We start from the raw sequence: 22,321 nt of genomic DNA, 5'->3' as shown, positions 1-22,321 counted from the left end.
ATAATTTTCACTTCTGTTATAGCTAATCAGAATCATCAGCTCTAAATGTATATATAATTGTATATAAGATCTAAATGTACGTATAACTGTATATAAGATCTGCTCAAGCTTTGTCTGAAGACACTATTCTCTGAAAGCAGTTCTCCATTACTTGGCAAATTTATCAAATGTAGCTTTGTGTCCCAGTTCGTTTTAACATCACTGAGTCTCTCTTCTTCTAGTCTTTGATCAATGTCAATGAGGCCTCTTTCTATTTTAAATTGTAACTTAGGCTAGGTGTGGTGGCTCATGCCTGTGATCCCAGCACTTTGGAAGACTGAGGCAGGCGAATTGCTTGAGCCCAGGAGTTCAAGACAAGCCTAAGCAACATAGTGAGACCTCCTATCTACAAAAAATTTTTAAAACTTAGCTGGGTATTGCAGTTCATACTTGTAGTCCCAGATACTCAAGAGGCTGAGGCTGGAGGATCACCTAAAGCCTTGAAGTTTGAGGCTGCATTGAGCCACGATTGTGCCAATGCACTTTAGCCTACAAGACAGAGTGAAATCCTGACTCAAAAAAAAAATTTTTTTTAATTGTAACTTGTCCATTATTTACACTTTCAACTCTAGCCACTCCAAATCCTTCTTACCTTGCACAATTATTTTCATTTTTTCTGTAATATTTTCCACTTACAACATACTGAATAATTTAGTTAAGTGTATTATGTTTTCTTCCATATGAATGTAAGCTTTGTAAAGAGAGATATTTGTCAATTTCATTCACTGATATATCTTTTTCAAATGCCTGACATAGTACCAGGAACACAGTAGGTACTAAAAATTTGTGAAATGAACATTTGTCACTTGAGCAACCCAGGCCAATCTGGAGAGAAACAGTCCAGACTAACAGAAGCCTATAAAAAACCAAATCTAAAATGAAGCAAGTATTACAGAATTTGAATGAATAAATGACCAAATAAATACTCTGCACATTCCAAATTTAATTCTCTTTAAAATCTAGTTTCTTTGAAAATGGATTAACATATTTAAATATAACCACATTAAAAACACTGAACACAATGTTTAAGCATCATGATAACATTTACCATTTATAGCTTGTGAAAGTTGAGTCTCATCATTTAAGAAGTCAAGTAATGAGGCATCTTGTTCATTTTCTGACGCATCATTTTCATCTGATGAAACACATTCTGCATCTTCTTTGGAAAGTTCTGCTTCATCATCTAAAAACTTCCTAGCTACATGCTAAGACAAATTAGATAACATGAAGATATTCTTGAGAAAACAAATTTGTCTCATGATTGTAAATAATTCTGGAATAATTGTCAGTGCTTCTAAGATTTAAAAAAATCACAAAAATAGAAAGCTCCAAGAAGAAATTATAAAGTAGCATGCCTAGTTAAAATATCTTTTAATAATTCTGTTATAAGTTAAAATAAAATACAAATCAGCATGTCAGCTTGCTGCAGTTTTCTTCTTCTTTTTCCTTTTTCTTTCTTTGAGTTAGGATTCTCACTCTGTGGCTCAGCCTGGACTGTGGTGGCACACTCACCACCACCCCACCGTTGAACTGCTGGGCACCGGCGATCCTTCCACCTCAGCCTTCCACGTAGCTGGAACCAGAGGTGCACACTACCATGCCTGGCTAATTTTTTTATTTATTGTGGAGACGAGGTCTCTACAAGTTGCCTGGGTGGGTCTTGAACCTGTGCCTCGGCCTCCCAAAGTGCCGGGATTTACAGGCTGAGCCACCAAGTCCGGCCTGAAGTCTTCTTAATAAGAATAACGTCGCTGAGTCTTTTGCCTTGTTAAGTTTCGGAAAGAAAAGTACTGTGCCACCAAAGGAATGATCAAAAGGGAAAGGTGCCAAAGACACTTTTCCAAGTATTTGAATATTGGACAGGGATAAGAAAAAGAATATAATGATTATAAAAAACAAATAGTCTTTTTCACTGTCGCCCAGGCTGGAGTGTAGTGGCATGCTCATGGCCACTGCAGCCTCAACCTACTGGGCTCAGGTGATCCTGCTGCCTCAGCCTTCTAAGTAGCTGGAACCACAGGAGCATGCCACCACGCCCGGTTAATTTTTTGTTTTACTGTAGAGACGAGGTCTCGCCAAGCCGCCCAGGCTGGTCTCGAACTCCTGGGCTCTGGCAATCCTCTTGCCTCCACCTCCCAAAGTGCTGGGATTACAGGCATGAGTCACGGCGCCTGGCAAAAGCAAATACTCTAACACTCAGATTTCTGGCTCTATATTTTCTTTAATTTGAACCATAAATTCTCACACACTTATGTTTTTTCCATTAGTTATGCAAAATAATACAGCATTCCAAGATAAAGTATTAAAATGCAAAGAGAAACAAAAATACCGCACCCTGAGATTTTAATTTCCGAGTAAAGAAAATTAAAATGGGTATCTAAATACTTATTAAAAATTGGTTTTTCTATAAAGCAAATGTATAGAGAAATCTACAGTGTTGTAAAAGCTAATAAACTTTACTAAATTTATACATATAAAATAAGTAAATTTTTAAAAGATTACCTTTAGGTGATTCTGTCTCTTTGGGACTTTGATGCATCTTCTAGCTTTCCTGTTACAACCCTTGATGTGTTCCAATTGTGGATATGGTTTGTGAAGATTCTCACTCTCATCACTAGATGATAATTCTAGCTATAATAATTCAAAAAAAATTATTACATAAGAAAAAATAACTGAATTGTATTATTTTGGTGTGTTTCTCAAAGTTATTGCTTTATTTTCACTTATTCTTTAAAAATATTTGGCCTGATATTTTCATCCTAGATAAATAAAACTGCTCCCATAACTCATAGCCATGTTATAAATATATGATACCTAAGAATTTAAAAACCAATAATTTAGGTAATACTAAATGCTAAAATACTAAATTAGGTAATATAAGTAAAACTAACACAGACATTCATTCAATTTTGTATTACATCAAAAATATTTGATGAAAACCTGTACTTTTTTTTAAAACCTAAACCTGTACTTTTAAGTGTTTCCTTCAGAAGATCCTCAAGGGCTTTATAAAAAATATCTAAGTCAGTAAATTAGGCCATCAGAATCAGTCCAAACATACAAGAATTCTTTCAAATCAAGAAACCAATATAACAACAACAAATTCTGACTATGAGCCCTACCACTATATCTCTTACAAAATAATATAAAACCAATAAAAAGAATCAAAAGTTTATGGAGATAATTTCAATTACCAGGAATAATTTTAGTTTAAAATAGACTGATCATCAGTATAATCAATATTTCAATTCACTTCTAATAAGTCAATCAGATATTCTAGTTAAGGTAGTAAGTTAAAGCCGTTCTTCTAGTGAAGTTTTATGAGTACACAAGGTTAATATAGACTGGTTGCGTTTTTAATTACATACAGTCCCCCGCTTAAGATGGTTTAACTTAGGATTTTCAACTTTACGATGGTGTGAAAGCGATATGCATTCAGTAGAAACTGTACTTCAAGTACTCATACAGCCACTCTTTTCCAATTTTTTTTTTTTTGAGTTAGAGTCTCACTCCATCACCCAGGCTGGAGTGCAGTGATATACTGCTCACAGCCACCCCAGTGTCGTCCTGCTGGGCTCATTCGATCCTTCTGCCTCAGCCTTCCAAGTACCCAGAACTACAGACCCGCACTACTAGGCTAATTTTTTGATTTATTGTAGAGACAAGGTCTCACCAAGTTGCCCGAGCTGGTCTCAAACCCATGGGCTCAGGCAATCCTATCACCTCGGCCTCCCAAAGTGCTGGGAGTTTTTCACTTTCAATACAGTAGTCAATAAAATTCATAATGATATATTCAGTACTTTATTATAGGCTTTGTGTTGCATTATTTTGCCCAACTCTGGTCTAATGTGTTATGAGCACATTTAAGTAGGCTAGGCTAAGCTGTGTGTGTGGTAGCTTAGATGTATTCAATGCATTTTTGACATATAATATTTTCAGCTTACAATGTGTTTATCAAGATATAACGCCAGAGTAAATTAAGAAGCATCTGTAATTTTGCACAAAGTATCCTAGATTGTGCTTGAGAATTAAAGCACACAAGATTTTCTGATCTCAAATTTTAGTTATCAGTTATAAGTTGATGACAATTGAGTATTATTAACCTTAAGACCTGCCCACCTACCACAACTTCAGAGTCACATAGTCACCAATGCCTGCCAGACACCGTCACTTTACTATCTCACAAGAACCTCAAACTCAAACATGCTCAACACTAAATTTACAATCTTTCTTGTCTTCTCTAAATTTGTGACACACTTGCCAAACAGCCCAATCCAAAAACCACAACTCTGGACTCCTTTCTTCCCTTCTTTCAAAACCATTTCAGTAATCAAATTGAAGAATTAGGACTTTAAAAAAACTGGCTTCAGCCGGGCTCGGTGGCTCAGCCTGTAATCCTGCGCCTTGGGAGGCTGAGGTGAGTGAACTGCCTGAGCCTGTGGGTTCGAGACTCGCCTGGGCAACTTGGTGAAACCTCATCTCTACAATAAATCAAAAAACTAGCCGGATGTGGTAGCACGCACCTGTAGTTCCAGCTACTTGGAGGGCTGAGGCGGAAGGATCGCCAGAGGCCAGCATGTCGAGGCTGCGGTGGCTGGGAGCAGCCACTGCACTCCAGTCTGGGCGACAGAGTGAGACTCCAACTCAAACAAAACAAAACAAAAACAAAAACAAACAAACAAACAAAAACTGGTTTCAAATTTTTTCCAATTTTACTTCCTGGAACTCTTTTGTCTTTACAACCTAATAATACAGAGATGCTGTCTCCCACCTTTTGGTCATTCTTTAAGTTGTTCATTCTGTTAACAATGCCATTGCTTCTCCCTTCTGCCCAAATGCCACATACACTTTAAGATATAACTAAGGTATTACCTTCAAGAGGCTGCCAAAACTCCCAGGATCAATGCTGGGAGCTTAACTTGTTTTATCACCCCTTAAAAAATTATATTTAAATGATCTCTTTACTTATCTATCTCTCCTATTAGACAACTTATCTACAGATGAGTTTTACTTATCTATTTCTTCTATTATGTTAATTTAAAATCAGGACATACTCTTTATTTATTTACTTATTTTTTGAGTTGGAGTCTCACTCTGTCACCCAGCCTGGAGTGCAGTGGCCGCTCCCAGCCACCACAGCCTCGACCTGCTGGGCTCCGGCGATCCTTCTGCCTCAGCCTTCCAAGTAGCTGGAACTACAGGCGCACACTACCACGCCCGGCTAGTTTTTTGATTTATTGTAGAGATGAGGTCTTGCCAAGTTGCCCAGGTGGGTCTTGAACCCGCAGACTCAGGTAATCCACTCATCTCGGCCTCCCAAAGCGCGGGATTATACAGGCTGAGCCACCGAGCCCGGCTAGGACATATTCTTTAGAGCATCCTCAGCATTTTACACAAAAAGTAAATACACATACTAGATATCTAGTGAGTGTTTGCTGAATTCCTGAAGTGTACTGACAAAAGTGGGATGGATTTTAAAGGGAATCTAAAATTATTTAATATTTATAGTTCTTGTGCTTAGAAAATTTTACAGTAACTATATCTTCAAAAACAGAAGAAATTCCAACGATATAAGATAGAATATCAACTTATCTAAAAAAGATTAAACATACTTCTAATTATCTATACACATATTGTACTTGTAAGATTTAGTCCAAAGGACTTTGGATTACTATATAGTATCTGATATTTACTTACTCTGTTTAGAGGAACCCTGCGCTTTTTGACAGCATGAAGTGGAGAGTCATCACTATTTTTCTGATCCTAAATAAAATAAATAAACAGAAAAAGTAAAAGCTAACAAAACTCTCAGCAGAAGCCCAAGGTAGAGAAGGAAAAAATAACAGCCTCTTATATGATTACATTATTGTGATTATGGAATGACTCACCTCAGGAGATTTTAAAACATTTCCTTTTCCTTTTTTATTTTTTCTTCGAAAAATCTCATCTTCACTGTCATTACTTGTTAGTAATCGTTCATCTATAATTTATTTTTAAAAATAATGAATCTGGTCAATAGATTTACATTTACTCAATCATAACAATCTATTTTACTGATGGCTACAGTAAGAATTGTTTCTGGCAATGTCAACAGTTTTTCCAAAAACGATAATTTTGCAGAAGTTTGGTCAAAAAAGTCAGTATGAGGAGAGACAAAAAAATTAAAATGCCACTGAAAAAAATGAGACAATAGCTTGTGCTACTATACACATATTTGAAGGAAGTTCAATTTTATAAATTAACATGAGAACAGAAAAAGGGAAAAATGTAATTTTATTAGTCAATGGTTCTAATCTCCAAAATCTACTGAAGTCTTTCTGCCCTTTGTGTCTTATTCTTTCTAGTTGAAGGAGCTAAAGTACGAAAATGCAGACTACAAAATATATAAAAAGATTCTTATTTCTGTATGGGTACATATATGTACATATACAAATACGTTTGTGTACAGACATGAAATAAAAATTAGTAAGATAGTCAACAAAACAAACTACTACAAATTCAAGGGGTGTGGTGAATGTTAAAAACAAAAACCCTCAGGAAAGAAATCAAATGCTTCAAATTTCCAGGTACTTAATCAAAAGTTTTATTTCAGCACTTCCATAAAGTTTTGATTGGAAAAACCTTTTTGTGTCTTAATTAAATCTTCTATAGAGCCTGGCGGTGGTTTTAAGATATGTTCACAAATTCCTTAACCCTTCAAGAAGTGGACTGTAATTCCTCCCCCGTTGAGTGTGGCCCAGAATTATCGACTTCCTTCTAACTAAAGAATATAATGGAAATGAAGTGTATAACTTATGAGTCCAAGTCATAAAAGGCATTTTGGTCTCATCCTTGTGCTCTCTCTTGTATCACTTGCACTGGCAGAAGCCAGATGCTACATTTTAAGGACATATCAAGCAACCCAATGAAAATGTGCATGGGGCAAGAAAGCGAGGCCTTCTACCAAGAGCAATATGAATGAGCCATTTTAAAAGCAGATCCGTTTGGGTGTGGACCTGTATTCCTGGCACTTTGAGAGGCTGGGGCGTTCAAGAACAGCTCAGACAACATGGTGAGACCTCGTCTCTACAAAAAAATTTAAAAATTAGCGAGGTGTGGTGTGTATGCCTATAATTCCGGCTACTCGGGAGGCTAAAGCGTAAGGATCACTTGAGTCCAGGAGGTCAATGCTATGGTGAGCCATGATCATGCCACTGCACTCCAGCCTGGGTGACAGAGTGAGACTCCAAACCTATAAAAGCAGATCTTCCAAACCTATTCATATTTCCAGATGACTTCACCTCTTACCAAGCCAGAAGCACTCAGCTAAGCCACATTTGAATTTCTGACCCATAGAAACCATGAAATAAGACATGCTCTTTATTTTAAGTCATTAAGTCTTGGGACTAGTTTGTTACGCAAAAATAGATAAAACAGATTTTGGTACCTAAAAGGGAGTCACCATAACAAAAAACTGGGAAAGTAGCTTTGGAAGTAGATAGTGGGTGGAAGCTGAAAGGACTTTGAGAGTTTTAGTGAAAGCTTAGGGAGCCTCATAGAAGTCATAGGAAGATTAATGACCACTGAAGAGGTGATGGGTGAGGGTTTAATTAAGGAAAAGCAGAGAAAATCCGACGGGAATTGGAGGAAAGGAAATCCTTTATGTAGTACTGGAAAGTTTAGCAACATTGTGGTTAACACAAAAAGTAGAAAATGTACCTAATAAATGAGGTGATCCAGTTAAGACTTCCAGAAAAACATTTAAGATATCACCTGCTGCTTTTTGCTGTTAGAGGAAAATACATAGTGAAAGAGATAAAGAAAAAAACTATTAAACATGGAAGAGTTGGGACTTGCTGGTTTTGAAAATTCCCAGCCACTTCCAATGGCAAACAATGCTAAAATTAAGAAATCTAAGCAAAGATCACATCCAGAAGACTGCAAAGAAAATATGAAGCTGAGGATGTAGTTATAAATGCTTTGTTAAGACCTCAGAAAGATCAAAGGTGATGTCCCAAAATATTATGCAGTCAGATTAAGGGCACTTTAAATATTTTAAGGATGACCCTCGCAAATACTTTCAAACAGCAGGCCTTCTAAGAAGCTTAAGAAATCGTCTCCAGGCATCTCAGTAGAAGCTCAAAGTAGAGAAACACTTTTTTTCCAAAAGATATGTGAGCAAGGATAGTGTCTAAGGGAATAAGATTCACCCAATAAGATTCACAAGAGACCCACAAAGATTTATAAGAATTTTAATGAAGGAAATACAGCCAGGTACAACTTAAAGGGATAGAAATAGTAAAAACGGATGTAACCTTTGGACCCCTAAATTTTTACAGGAAAAGGAAGCAGACTAAATAACCTCATAGGTGCTACCTGCTATAAAAAAAAAAGAACCAAGACTAAATAACTCATAGGTGCTACCTGCTATAAAAAGGAAGCAGACTAAATAACCTCATAGGTGCTACCTGCTATAAAAAAAGGACCAAGCATCCAGAGAATGAAACCAAAGAACAAGGAGATTATTCTCAGGCATTAAGTCCTAATCAAAGAGCTTTCAATCTCTGTTCTGCTGGATTTTAGAATTGTTATGGACTAGCAAGTCCTGTCCACCTTCAACGGCTCCCCTGCCCCTTGTATACAAGCCACCTTGGAAGCAGATTTGCCATGCCAATCAAACCTTCAGATGACTGCAACCCCAGCTGAAATCCTGACTATAACTTCATGATAAATCCTAAGCCAGAGCCACCCAGTTAGGCAGCTATGGAGTTCCTGACCTATAGAAACTGAATAAATGTTTACTCTAAGCCAGAGTTTTGGGGGGGGTAATTAATCAAATTAAATTTACCCAGTAAATTTCTCCTCACACTCTGCTAGTAAAACATCTACTCAGATAGATAAATCTGAATAATTACTTTTGAATATGAGCACATATAAACTATTAGTTTTTCTTTTTCTTATTACCTTTTTAAATGCAGGACTCAGCAATGGTAATCAATTCATTCCAGGAGGGTTTCTTTTTAGCTGCTTTAGTGGTGTTTTAATTAACTATTGTTTAATACATATAACATGGTATATGATCTTCAATTTTCTCTTTTAATCAGGGTAATTAAAACACTAAACACATATTCTCTAATAATTCCCTAATATATAAGTGTTCATAATTAGTAGTTAAGCACAATGGTGGAAAAAAAGTTTTAATGCAAATCTGATACAAAAAGAGAAAAATGATCTTCACCCGCTAACGTGGACTTTATCGGGGTATTAAAGCAAATAAGGCCAGGTGTGGTGGCTCACACCTATAATCCCAACACTTTGAGAAGCCAAGTGGGGAGGATTGCTTGAGCCTAGGTGCGCAATACCAACCTGGACAACACAGCAAGACCTTGTCTCAACAAAAAAATAAAAAAGTTAGCCAGGTATGTGGTGTATCCTGTAGCCCCAGCTACTTGGGGGCTGAGGCAGAAGGACTGCCTGAGCCTAGCAGGTCAAGGGTGCGGTGAGCTGTGATCACACTACAGCACTCTAGCCTCAGTGACAGAATGAAACACTGACTCAAAAACAAACAAACAAATAAATATTGAATGCTGACAATCAATATACACTTAATAAAAAACATATGTCAGGGCACACCCCAAGCTATACAGTATGGTCAGGTTTTTAAAATTAAACATATTTTCAGAACTTACTTCAAATGCACTCATCTTACTCATGATATCATACCTTCCATGCTAATGAGAATTAAATGATAAGGAAAAGATTTACAGAAGAAACTCTCATTTTATCCCACAACTTCTCATTTTATCCCACAACTTCTCATTTTCTGCAGCCATAAGACATAAAATTCATAAATGGCTTGATACAATAATCTACAAGCAAACTATAGTTATGTTATATAGCTGGATTTAAAGAATACTTAAATCATTTTAATACCAAACACCTATCACTATATTTTCTAATTTTTCTGTAACTATAAAGTGAGATAACAGAAATCCAGAGATCCCTCTAGATTTTCTGTGGTCTAGTCTCAATCCTCTGAATACAGTTTTTATTTCTCAAATATTTTGCTATATAAATCCTTTACTACAAACCATCCCCCCCAAAATCTTACACGTTCCTTCTTTCCTCTTGGTTTCATTATGTTATAAGACTCAAATTATATCTTTAGTATTTGCAACATATTCAAATCATAAATATTCCTGAGGAACCAAAATGAAAACCTATATTATATATGAAATCTTTCCAATCTAACTCAAAATTTCATCATCCTCTGAACTTCCGAAACAGTCACTCTATTATTATTCACTTGGTAGTTATTTCTAAATTTTACTAGCATCTTTCCAAACGTGTATGTTGCATAATTGTTTATGTTTTACAATCAGAACATAGGTCTAAATATTATATTTCTTTGTGTATTTCAGGGACTAGCATAATAATACCTCTCCTGTGGCATGCATGCCATAAACACATGTAAATAAAATAACTCTAACATCAGTAAGCATCAACTTAAGAAAAATATAGACCTTTACAATGAGAACTATAAAACACTGCTCAAAGAATCCAAGAAGACACAAACAAATGGAAAAATATTCCATGCTCATGGACAGGAAGAATCAACATTGTTAAAATGTCCATCCGACCAAAGGCAATCTACAGATTCAACGCAACACCCATTAAATTACCAATATCATTCTTATCAGACCTAGAAATGACAACACAGAAATTCATATGGAAACATAAACGACCACGAATAGCCAAAACAATCCTTAGCGAAAGAAACAAAGCAGGATGTATCACATTTCCAGACTTCAAACATTACTATAAGGCTACAGTAATCAAAACAGCCTGGTACAGGTACAAGAACAGGCACATAGACCAAAGGAACAGGACAAAGATTCCAGAAGCAAAGCCTCAATTTCTCGACAACTCGTCTTTGACAAAGCCTCCAGTAACAACCACTGGGGAGAGAACCTATTCAGTAAACGGTGCTGGGAAAACTGGCTGACCACATGCAGAAGATTGAAACAGGACCCCTACCTATAACCATACACAAAATTAACTCTAAATGGATCAAAGGCCTAAACATAAAACCTCAAACTATAAGAATCTTAGAAAACGCAGGAGACACCCTCATGGAAATTGGAACTGGCAACCAATTCCTGATCAGAACCCTAAATGCCCATACCATAAGAAATAAGAGAGGTGGGGCCTCATCAAACTGATGAGCTTCTGCAAAGCAAAGGAAACCATCAAGAAAGAAGGGAGACAGCCCACAGAATGGGAAAAAATATTTGCCAACTGTATATCTGACAAAGGCCTAACATCTAGAATCTACAAGGAACTCAAACATGCCAAAAACAAAAAAACGAACAGCCCCATTAAAAAGTGGGCAAAAGACATAAATAGACACTTCTCAAAAGAAGATATAAAGGGAGTCATGGGACACATGACAAGGGCTCAGCCTCACTCATCATCAGAGAAATGCAAATCAAAACCACAATGAGATAACACCTAACCCCAGTAAGAATGGCCATCATTAATAAAACAAACAACAACAAATGCTGGCGAGGAGGTAGGGAAAAAGTAAGGCTCCTACACTGCTGGTGGGAATGCATACTAGTGCAACCTCTTTGGAAGACAGCGTGCTGATTTTTGAAAGAACTAAAAATTGACCTTCCATATGACCCAGCAATCCCCTTTTGGGAATATTCCCAGAAGGACTCAAGTTATTTTGCCAAAAAGATACCTGTACATGCATGTTTGTTGCAGCTCTATTCACAACAGCAAAAACATGGAACCAACCATGCTACCCACTGAAGCTGGACTGGATAAAAAAAATGTGGTTACATATACACAATGGAATAGTATGCAGCCATAAAGCAGAACAAGCATATGAACTTCGCAGGAACTTGGATGGATTTAGTCTATCATACTCAGTGATCTATCACAGAAACAAAGAACAGAGTACCATATGTTCTCACTCATAAGCGGACCTTGAACAATTACCATAATACAATAAGAAAGGGATTGGCAGTAGTGGGAAACTGTGGGGGGAGGGGTGGGACTGGCTGTTGAGGGAGACTACCAGGAAGGGAGGGGCACACCTCATCAACAAGGGTACTTGCATAATGAACATTTGTATACCTAAGCCTGAATTGTACCCCACATCTTTTTTTTTAAAAAAAGAATATTACACGCCAATTATGTAATTCAATACACATACTGCAGCATATATTAAGAAATTACATTTAGAAAAATTACAGTAGTATTTCTAGAATAAATCATTTTAAAAAGAATTGTGCATCTTTTATAAAGATGAAATCTTACCTTCAGCAGAATGACAGGATTGATGCAGATAGATCTGATTACCACTTTTACCCTTTTCTAGAGAAAATCCTGAATAATCTAAAGTTGAATTCAATGTTTCTTTGAAACTTTGTATAAGTACTTTTTCCTTATTAGAATCTGGCGTATTAGGCATTTCCTCTCTCATCTTAGAAAATGAGTTGTAGGGGTTTGATTCAGAAAGTGGTGTACTCATAACTTTTTCTCCTACTGGCAAAGAAAATTGAGAATAACCAGGAGACATAAATTCTTTATTTTTTGCTGCACTTGGTAGAAAACGTGCAAAAGTTGTATTTGATGGGATGGTTCCACTTATAAAGTTTTCACCATGATCTCTTGGTATTACTGCTTTATTTGAAATACAGTTCACATCATTTATCTTCTTAACACCCAAATACCTTCCAGCTAGATCTAGAAGTCTACTGTTATTTATATCTGATGCATGTCCTAGGATTTCATCGTCAGAATCTGGACTACAAAATCCTAAATCAAAGGTAACAGAAAATAAATCCCTAGAGCAATCAAAAACACATTCATCACTCTTCGGTTTTTCCTCACGTACACCCGTCAAATCTTCATGAGATTTCCAACTATTAGTATCACACATGATTTGGTCTTGTGGTTCAGAATTACTGTCTAACAAAAGATCATCAGAAATTAAGGCATCAGCGACGAGAGCTGTTCCACTTATAGCGGTTTTGTCTGACACACATAAAGATTTGCATTTACTGTTTAAGAGAGAAAAGCTCACATCATTCAATTCTGCATTATCATCTTCAAATAATAGTAAACTCTCATCATGATCGGTGAACAATACTGGGAGGTCACTGTTATCAACATCATCATTGTCTTCTTCAACTAAATTCTTTTCAGGGTCTATGTGTATTTTAACATGATTGTTAGGTAATAAATTTTCATTTTGAATATCTTTATGTACTTTATCATCACGGTTAGAAAAGCTTGGCTCATCAGAAATCTTATCATTAGTTTTACCATAAAGATAACATTTTTTTGAAGTAGGATTAATAAGCTTAAGTGAATTCAATTCTAAATTCTGTTGAGAATTCACATATGAACAGGTAAATTTATCATTTTGAAAATGCTCTGCATAGGATAAGGAAAACAAATTCTTACTTGTAGAACCCTTAGCAATTTCATATTCCAAGTCTGAGAGTCTACTCAGAGGCGGAGGAGAATGAGATAAAAATCTCTCTACATTAGCTAGTATCTCTTTTGTAAATGAGTGACAATTATGAAATTGATCATCTGTTCTAGCAGCATAAAGTTCTTCTTCAAATGGAAGAAACAAGCTAGATGATGCAGATTTTTCATCACTGAAACTGTTATAACCAGAATCTAAAAAACTTCCAGCAAATGAACTAGAAGATTTATTTGTAAACTGACACTCTGTTAATACTATACATGGCCGATTCACAACATTTTCATTAATAGGACACGCTGCAGCAACTTCATCTGTATCTGATGTCTTTTTATCATTTGGTAGGTCTACCTGAAAAACATTTTCAACAGTAGAACTTATGTCAATGTCTGAAGAATCCACGACACCATCATTATCTTTTTTCATTTCTTTAGAAGCTTTTTTCTTTAGAGAAACAACTTTAGTAGATTTGATATGAGTATGTTTAAAAATTTCAGCACATTCTGCATCAGATTCTAACATCGAGAATGAACTGCCTTGATTTATATTCCTTGTAAATGAAGATTTCTTGTGAATAATAAAGGCAAGATTATTATATTCATTCCTGGAAGCACTAAATGTTGAGCGAACATCTTCCATCTGTAAATAAGATTTAATTTGCAATTCATAGCTGCATTCTCCCTATAAATAAAGAAAATGAAAAAAAAAAGTCACAGGAATACAAAACAAAAAGCCAAATCTAAGAGATGAGTTTACCTTATAGTAAAAGATTTTCAAAACAATAACACATTATTCAAATGATTTTTGCCTTAAAATTATTCTAATAAATCATTATAAATTACACAACTTTGAAATTATCATGTTATTTTTAATCTGTTAATTTTTCAGTATCCCAGTACATAATACACAAAAGACCTGTGATAACTATTTGTAGAAAGAACAAATTTAATGAATACATAAGAATATAAATACTGAGTTTTCTCACTTCTAACATTTAATTAAATAATTATTTTAATTTCCCAGAAATAGATATTTAAGAAATAAATATATACTAATGAAAAAACATACTTATGTTAAATTTACTCTCTCCATGACAGTAAACTAAGAACATCTTTTAGAACTTCTGAAATAACAGTATTTGTATATCTACCTAGGCTGTATCCTGGAATATACTTCCTTCGTTAACAAAGTCCCCAACCAAGAATTCTTATAGTAAATTTGTAAGTCTTACTTATTTCTAAGTAAATAGCTAAAACTATCATCTTCACCATCCCTCCTTGTCCCCAAGAATGCTACTTTAGTCAGGATTCCTCTGTTATTCATATACTTAAGCAGCTACCTCTCTGTATATTTGGATAACAAATACAATTAATATTCATGTGAGCAATGTCTGTCTCTCTGCTGGTATATCTGCCCCACAGAGAATATTTTATCTGGTTTGTTCATGGATATAGCCTTAGGCACGGAACAGAGCATACCATATAGAAGGCACTCAATAAATATGTTAACTTGATGGCACACATTTTGCTGGGATCTATAACTAATCACTTTATATGCATTCATGAACAATAGCTAATTATAAAAATAGTTGCAATTTACTGAGTCCTTATTATGTACCAGTTACTATTATAAGTGCCATACAAGTATTAGGTCATTTAATCCTTGCAACAACCCTATGAAGTAAGTATTATCACTATTTCTGTTTTACAGAAGAAACTGAGGCACAAAGAGGTTCAGTAATGTACTTAACTAACTAACAGAAGCAGAGTTAGGATTCTAATCCAGGCATCACCAATTTCATTTTCATAACACGTTCACTATTCTGACTCTCTCAAAGAAGAACAATCAAGAAACTGCTCAAGGAAGCTATCATTCCCTAAACTACCACCAGGACGCAAGAGAAATACCAAGTTACCTACATGATAGAGAATATTTCAATAAATCTCAATCCAGCAAGAATCCTAAATTAGCTTTATAAACAATTTACATAAGTCATTAAGTATTATGACATGATATTCTTCTCCTAATTAATTAAATCTATTTCTCCTAAGGCAGAAGGTTTCTTTAATTAGATCACAAGAAGCTATACAGAAAAACAAAATATTTCTTGACTTCAAATTAAGAAAAATAAAGGCAAAGTACTCGTTTCATTATCATACCAGCATGAGAAAGTTAAAATAAAACCCTACCTCTTCATGTCTCATTTCTTCTATCATTTGCATAAGGCTTATAAAATGGTGGCATCGATCTGAATGGTCAATTTGATGCGTAGGAAGAGGATGATCTTGCCACACTCTCCATTCAGAGAGAGAGAGTTGATGGATTCCAATAGTTGGCTCTTGAGTCTTGATTAATTATTTCAAAAATAATAAAAATGATAAAAACACTGAAATTTCACAAAGTGACTTTTTAAAAATACCCTTAATATACAGAAAACCAGCCTAACGAAAATTTTAGGAGAAAAAAATTAATAATTTCATAACCACAAAAATGCCTCTTTAAATCAATCAATCAATCAATGTTTATTTATTTGTCTGGCTATCACTGTAGCCCAACTGGAGTGGAGTGGCATGATCCCTGCTCACTGCAGCCTTGACCTCTTGGGCTCAGGCGATTCTTCCGTTTTAGCCTCCCAAGCACCTAGACTACAGACACATACCACCACATCTGGCTTTTTTTTTTTTTTTTTAATAGAGACAGGGTCTTGCTAAGTTGCCTAGACTGGTCTCAAACCCCTGGCCTCAAGCGATCTTCCTGCCATCTTGGTCTCCCAAAGTGCTGTGATTACAGGAATGAGCCACCATGCCCAGCCTTCAAATACATTTTAAAAATAATTGGTATAAAAATAAAGCATGACCATATTCCTGTTTATATAGTTCCACGTTAAGAGGAAATATTTAAGAAAATATATTTGGTTTCAAAACTACTATTTTGCTAGAGTTATATCCTATAATCTAATAAGGAAATATTCATAATCTCTTAGTGATAATGATCTCAACTCTTCGTGCCTGCTGTTTTTGAGGGAATAAAATATAAATTCTGATAGCCATATAATGTAAGCCCTTTATAACTCTATAAAAGAAATCTTTCCTGAGGTCCTTTTTCCACCTCTAGGTACATACGTAACCCTTGATCAGTTCTCTTGACTTTCATTAAGTTCATCAATAATTTGTTCATAACAACAAAATAAACAATAACACTGACTTTTAAAGTTTTAACTAAAATTTTAAAATGAAAACATAAAAGTTTGTACAAAGATGCTTATGAAAGAATAATTAATGTTACTGAAATATTGAAAATGCCAGGCATAGTGGTCCAAGCTACTTGGGAGCTGATATGACAGGATCACTTAAGCCCAGGAGTTCAAGGCTAGGCTGAGCAACAAAGAGAGAACCCCATCTATACAAAATATATATATATTTATAAGACTCCCACAACAAAACAGGAAAATAGGCAAGCAAACTATGGCATATTGCCAAGTAAAGTGACAGCCAGGTAAGATTATGCCTACATAAAAGTGTTTAAGTGGTAGGAAGTAATGAAAAAAAGGAAGAACTTATGTAAAAATATCACTGCTGTATAATATATATACACAAAAATAATATAAGAAAATTAGTAGTTTTATAAACTTAGACTTTAACGATTCTTTTTTAAACTGATTACATTCTTAATTTTTAAAGTAAGTTGACATTCCATTCACAAACATCTCTCATTACTCCTAAAGCTATTATATGATCATTATAAAAAACATCTGTAAACATACTCAACTTACTGGTCTGTTATTCTCATTTTGTAAAGATGGAAATTGAACCTGGGGCAATGTTATCTTCTTAATTCCATCATTGTCTCTTAATCTGTAAAGTCTGTTCCATAATTTAAATTCCTCTTCTGATAAGAACCAGTCTTTCTTTGAGTTACTTTTCCTTATTCCTGTAAGTTGAAAAAATAATTGAAAAGAGACTTGATTCTATTTCTTAAAAACTAATATTCTTCATATAAAGTCACTCAGTTTATTACTGCTTCTACACACCCCCTAAACCTCTCTTTCCTCTTTAAAAGTACTTTCTGAGAACTTAACTGTTAGTAATGACTTCATTAACAGGATAGAGCTAGCTAGAGTCTCAGCCTTGGCTCCTTTTGGACCCTCCTCATTTTGTTGTCCAAGACCAGGCATGAGACAAAGTCAGATAACTTACAAATGAAAACTAGTATCATGATTCTTTTTTTTTGAGTTGGAGTCTCACTCTGTCACCCAGTCTGGAGTGCAGTAGCCGCTTCCGGCCACCGCAGCCTCGACCTGCTGGAGATCCGGCGATCCTTCTGCCTCAGCCTTCCAAGTAGCTGGAATTACAGGCACGCGCTACCATGCCCAGCTAATTTTTTGATTTACTGTAGAGATGAGGTCTCATCAAGTTGCCCAGGTGGGTCTCGAACCTGTGGGCTCAGGCAATCCACTCACCTCAGCCTCCCAAGGCGCAGGATTACAGGCTGAGCCACCGAGCCCAGTTATTGTAACATAATTAGAAAGTTCATCTGAAGCTTGAGGGGGGGAAAAATTAAGGCCAAGACTTTTAAAGGGGGTTTTTAGAGAGAAACAGGAGTAAAATGTAGGGAAAATGACCTTTTGCCTTAAAAAAATGACATAATAGACTTTTTTCTTTTTTTTTCTTTTTATGCAAAAGACTTTTTTTAAAAATGTGTAGTACATTAAATTTTTTTAGCTTCTATAATCCCTATAAAGGAAAATAATCACCATACTGTAAAGGATAGACAGTATAAAGCAGAAACTATGGATAATACAATTGAGGGCAGAAAAAGTCCAAGAGGCTACTAAATTAGAAATCATCTATCTCAGATGTGTAAGAAGCTTTTAAAAAATGTAAAAAATGAGCTGGGCACGGTGGCTCATGCCTGTAATCCCAGCACTTTGGGAGGTGGAGGTAAGAGGATTGCAGGAGCTCAGGGGTTCCAGACCAGCCTGGGCAACTTGTCAAGACCTCGTCTCCACAATACATCAGAAAAAAAAATTAGCCAGGAGTGGTGACACATGCCTGTAGTTCTAGCTATTTGGAAGATTGAGAATGAAAGGATTTCCTGAGGCCAGTAGGTCGAGGCTGCGGTGGCCATGAACATGCCACCGCACTCCAGCCTGGGCGACAGAATGAGACGCCAACTTAAAAAAATAAAAATGGTATCTCTGCATCTGTTTCCTCAGCTGTAGAATAAGGGGTTTGAACTAAATGATACCTCAGGTTCCTTTCAGATCCAATGCTCAGAGGCTCTAAGACTTTTGAAATAGAAAGGTGCTCCAATCACCTAGCTAGTCCCTTAAAATAAACTCAGACCTCTAAGCCCAGATGAAGCATATACTAGTGTATAAAATATATTATGTATACACTGTATAGAACATATATACATGCAATCTTAGCAAGATGAATCACTGACATTTGAAAAATCAGGAAAAATGGAAGGAAAAAAGAACAGAAAAATGAATATTTGCTAATATTATCGCAAGTTTTTAAAAAGGCAGGTTCCAGAATTTCACTAAATAAATGTCATCCCTTCCTAGTAACATTTTAAAAACAATTACTATACATAAAATTAATTAGCAACTACAAAAAATACAATGATCACTAAAAATAATTTATCTAAACTAGTCAAGTTTTGATGCTACTGTTAATTTATCATATTCAAGAAAAATGCAGAAAACATACTATGTTTTCATTTTAACGAAATATTTGGCTAAGTCCTGGAAAATGACAGGTATATTCCTATGCCTAGATTTGTATTATGTTTAACAGACACATCCAAAAAGCATTGATGGATGGCTCTGAGTTGAGTGGAAGAATATTAACAAATTTAAGTGAATCCAAAGCTAGTTACTAGGAGAGTAAGGACCTTAAACACTCATGGAAGCTGGGAATGGTGGCTCATGCCTATAATGTCAGCACTCTGGGAGGTCGAGATGGGATTGTTGCTTGAGCCTGGGAGTTTGAGACTAGCCTGGGTCACATAACAAGACCTCATCCCCCCCCACACACACACACAAAATTATGGTAGGGGGCTGGGCGCAGTGGCTCACACCTGTAATCCCAGCACTCTGGGAGGCCAAGGCAGGACTGCTTGAGCCCAGGAGTTTAAGATCAGCCTAGGCAATATAGTGAGATCTCATCTCTATTAAAAAAATAAAAATGAAAAAATACACACACACACACACACACACACACACACACACACACGCATAGGGCGTGGTGGTGTACACATATAGTCCCAGCTACTTGGGAGCTGGAGGTGAGAGGATTCCTTGAGCGCAGGAAGTCAAGTCTGTGGTGAGCCCTGATCATCCCACTGCACTCCAGTCTGAGCAACAAAGTGAGATCCTGACTCAAAAAAAAAAAAAATTATGGTAGAAAAACAAGTGGAACAAACAGTTGAACAAATGAAAGGTATAGTCTTCAAACATATAAAGAATTGCTACAAAGATAAACCAAGGATGAAAACTGTACTTTTTATCTAGAAGACAAAACTAGAGCAACAGGAAAAAGGTACAGACAGATATTTCAACATAAGAAGAGTCTTTGATGATACAGGGCTATTCAACAACCAAATGAACCATCATAAAGGAATATAATTTCCATTAACAGAGATATTTAAGTTAAGACTGGTTATCTAGTGAAGAAGAATGATGTTGCAGGAAGCATTCCTACCTTGATAATCGTTTCTCATTTTCATAGTGCCAATATTTCAAGATATTTTATTGGTATCACTAAAGTCTGCAATACTTAAACTAGCAACACTCTCATTAAACTATGCTCCTGGCACCAAAATATTTGTTTCTCACTGTCTCCATGTTATTAATAAATTCATCTAACCTTGCCATTATCTGGTGTAAGGGTAAATTTTTTTTTAAGGTTTATTTCCTTTGTGGAAAGGGAAGAGGCCTTTCCCCATCCTTTTCTCAGAGCATTTCGAGACACAAAATGTTCATAAATCCTTCCTTTACCACTTTAATATTTATGTAAATCTTGTAATGGCTAAGCAAGCTTCTACCCAGCTTTTCAAACCAGAAATTTTTTTTTGAGTTTGGAGTCTCACTCTATCGCCCAGACTGGAGTGCAGTGGCCGCTTCCAGCCACCGCAGCCTCGACCTGCTGGGCTCAGGCGATCCTTCCACCTCAGCCTTCCAAGTAGCTGGCATTACAGGCACGCGCTACCACGCCCGGCTAGTTTTTGATTTATTGTAGAGATGAGGTCTTGCCAAGTTGCCCAGGCGGGTCTCGAACCCACGGGCTCAGGCAATCCACTCACTTCAGCCTCCCAAAGCGCAGGATTACAGGCTGAGCCACCGAGCCCGGCTCAGAAATTTTTTTTTTAAAGATTTAGGAGTCATCTCTTTGAAATGTAAACATCAAGGAAGAGAGTGTCCCTATCTGCCCATTACCGTGGGAGGTTAGCCTAGGTGTCTTTCTGGGAGCTGACAATATCTGCTTGTCATAGAGATAAGAGAAGTTATTACTTTAAGTAAAGGCAACTAGCAAACACAAATGGCTACCTCAATTACCAGGTGGATATGAGATAAACTAAGAAAGAAGGTAAATCAAATGCTGCTGCTGTCCTCTAATATGAGGGCAAATTTCCATTAATCTTGAGAATATGTACATAAAGGATTACAGCTGTGTGGGGGCATATATACAGGGGAGAATTTCTTTCTGTCTATGTATTATCTTAGCAAACTGATTAAAACACACATTGCAATCTGGCTTGATGCTTGTTCAATAATAAAATTGCTTTCTCTCCTTTCTATACTTTGTGGAGAGAATTCTCTGTGTTGGTAAGAGATGTTTAATTTTCCCTAACACTGAGTTTCTATCATTCTGAACTGCCAGTGTCTCTCCTTCTCTTTGCCACATGAACAATCTCTTAGAATGCCCATAACATCCTAGAATGTACACTGAGTTTTCAATGAAGAAATATTATATCAAATTATGACCCACTAACTAAGAATGCAGGGGGGGATGCATGTGTCAAATGCAAAATTTTTCATTTTCCATTCCTGTAGGAAAAGATAGATGACTTACGCTGCAAATTCCGAGAAGGCTTCTCTGGTTCATAGACACCATGTGTGATGAACATTTTGTGTAATTTTGGATTGATTCCATCAGGAACCATTCGTGGACTTCTTTGGTAAAAATGAAGGACCTGCCTGTTACTTGAAATAGCTTTACAAATATTTCTTTTGTTGGACTGACTCTGATTATAAATCTGTAAAAACAAATGTAAAATGTCAAATTACATGTTATTTATAAAATACCCATTTATCCACAAGTAATTATTATATTAGCTTGGACTTATTGCAAATATAAAATTAAACCCTGATCCGATTAAATACTTAGAGAATAGAATTTATGTTGCTTGAATTTTAAAACCTATCAGTAAACTATTAGATTAATCCTTGATGAAAATCATTTCAAAATCTATTATTATAAAAGTCTACCTTAGCAACTATTTCTTTATTAACTATCTTGCTGTTTTTAAATAGGGTTGACATTTACATATAAGTGTAAGGTTGTTTTGTTTTTATAAACTAATCCCTTATGTCAGTGTATTCATCTCTCTATACTTCAGTTTCCTTTACTGAATATAACAACAAGCATGACTTCCCTTTACAGGGTGCTGACAGGATTAAACAAGATAATGAATCTGAAGCACTTAGAATAATGCACAGAACAGAGTAAATACTCACTAAATGTGGGCCATTATTACTATTTTACAGATAAGAAAACTGACATCTGAATAGAG

General features: G+C 35.9%; 1 protein-coding gene across 1 annotated transcript in view; it reads right to left on the bottom strand.

Moving 5' to 3' along the window:
- The window catches only part of FANCM (Fanconi anemia complementation group M), a gene marked incomplete at its 5' end in the record, with an annotated part of 67,456 nt that overhangs the window by 15,877 nt on the left and 29,258 nt on the right, over positions 1-22,321 (bottom strand). Inside the window, 7 exons of the mRNA XM_008073438.2 lie at positions 1,088-1,244; positions 2,542-2,670; positions 5,737-5,802; positions 5,928-6,019; positions 12,346-14,203; positions 15,712-15,867; positions 17,295-17,453. Coding sequence (XP_008071629.1) covers positions 1,088-1,244; positions 2,542-2,670; positions 5,737-5,802; positions 5,928-6,019; positions 12,346-14,203; positions 15,712-15,867; positions 17,295-17,453 — 2,617 coding nt within the window. The remainder of the gene's footprint in view (positions 1-1,087; positions 1,245-2,541; positions 2,671-5,736; positions 5,803-5,927; positions 6,020-12,345; positions 14,204-15,711; positions 15,868-17,294; positions 17,454-22,321) is intronic.

This window comes from Carlito syrichta, unplaced genomic scaffold (genome assembly GCF_000164805.1).
Source record: "Carlito syrichta isolate Samal-C Ts95f unplaced genomic scaffold, Tarsius_syrichta-2.0.1 Scaffold315843, whole genome shotgun sequence".
In the NCBI taxonomy this organism is placed as follows: Eukaryota; Metazoa; Chordata; class Mammalia; order Primates; family Tarsiidae; genus Carlito; species Carlito syrichta.
Note: the sequence above shows the minus strand (reverse complement) of the source record. Positions and strands in the feature narration are given on the sequence as shown.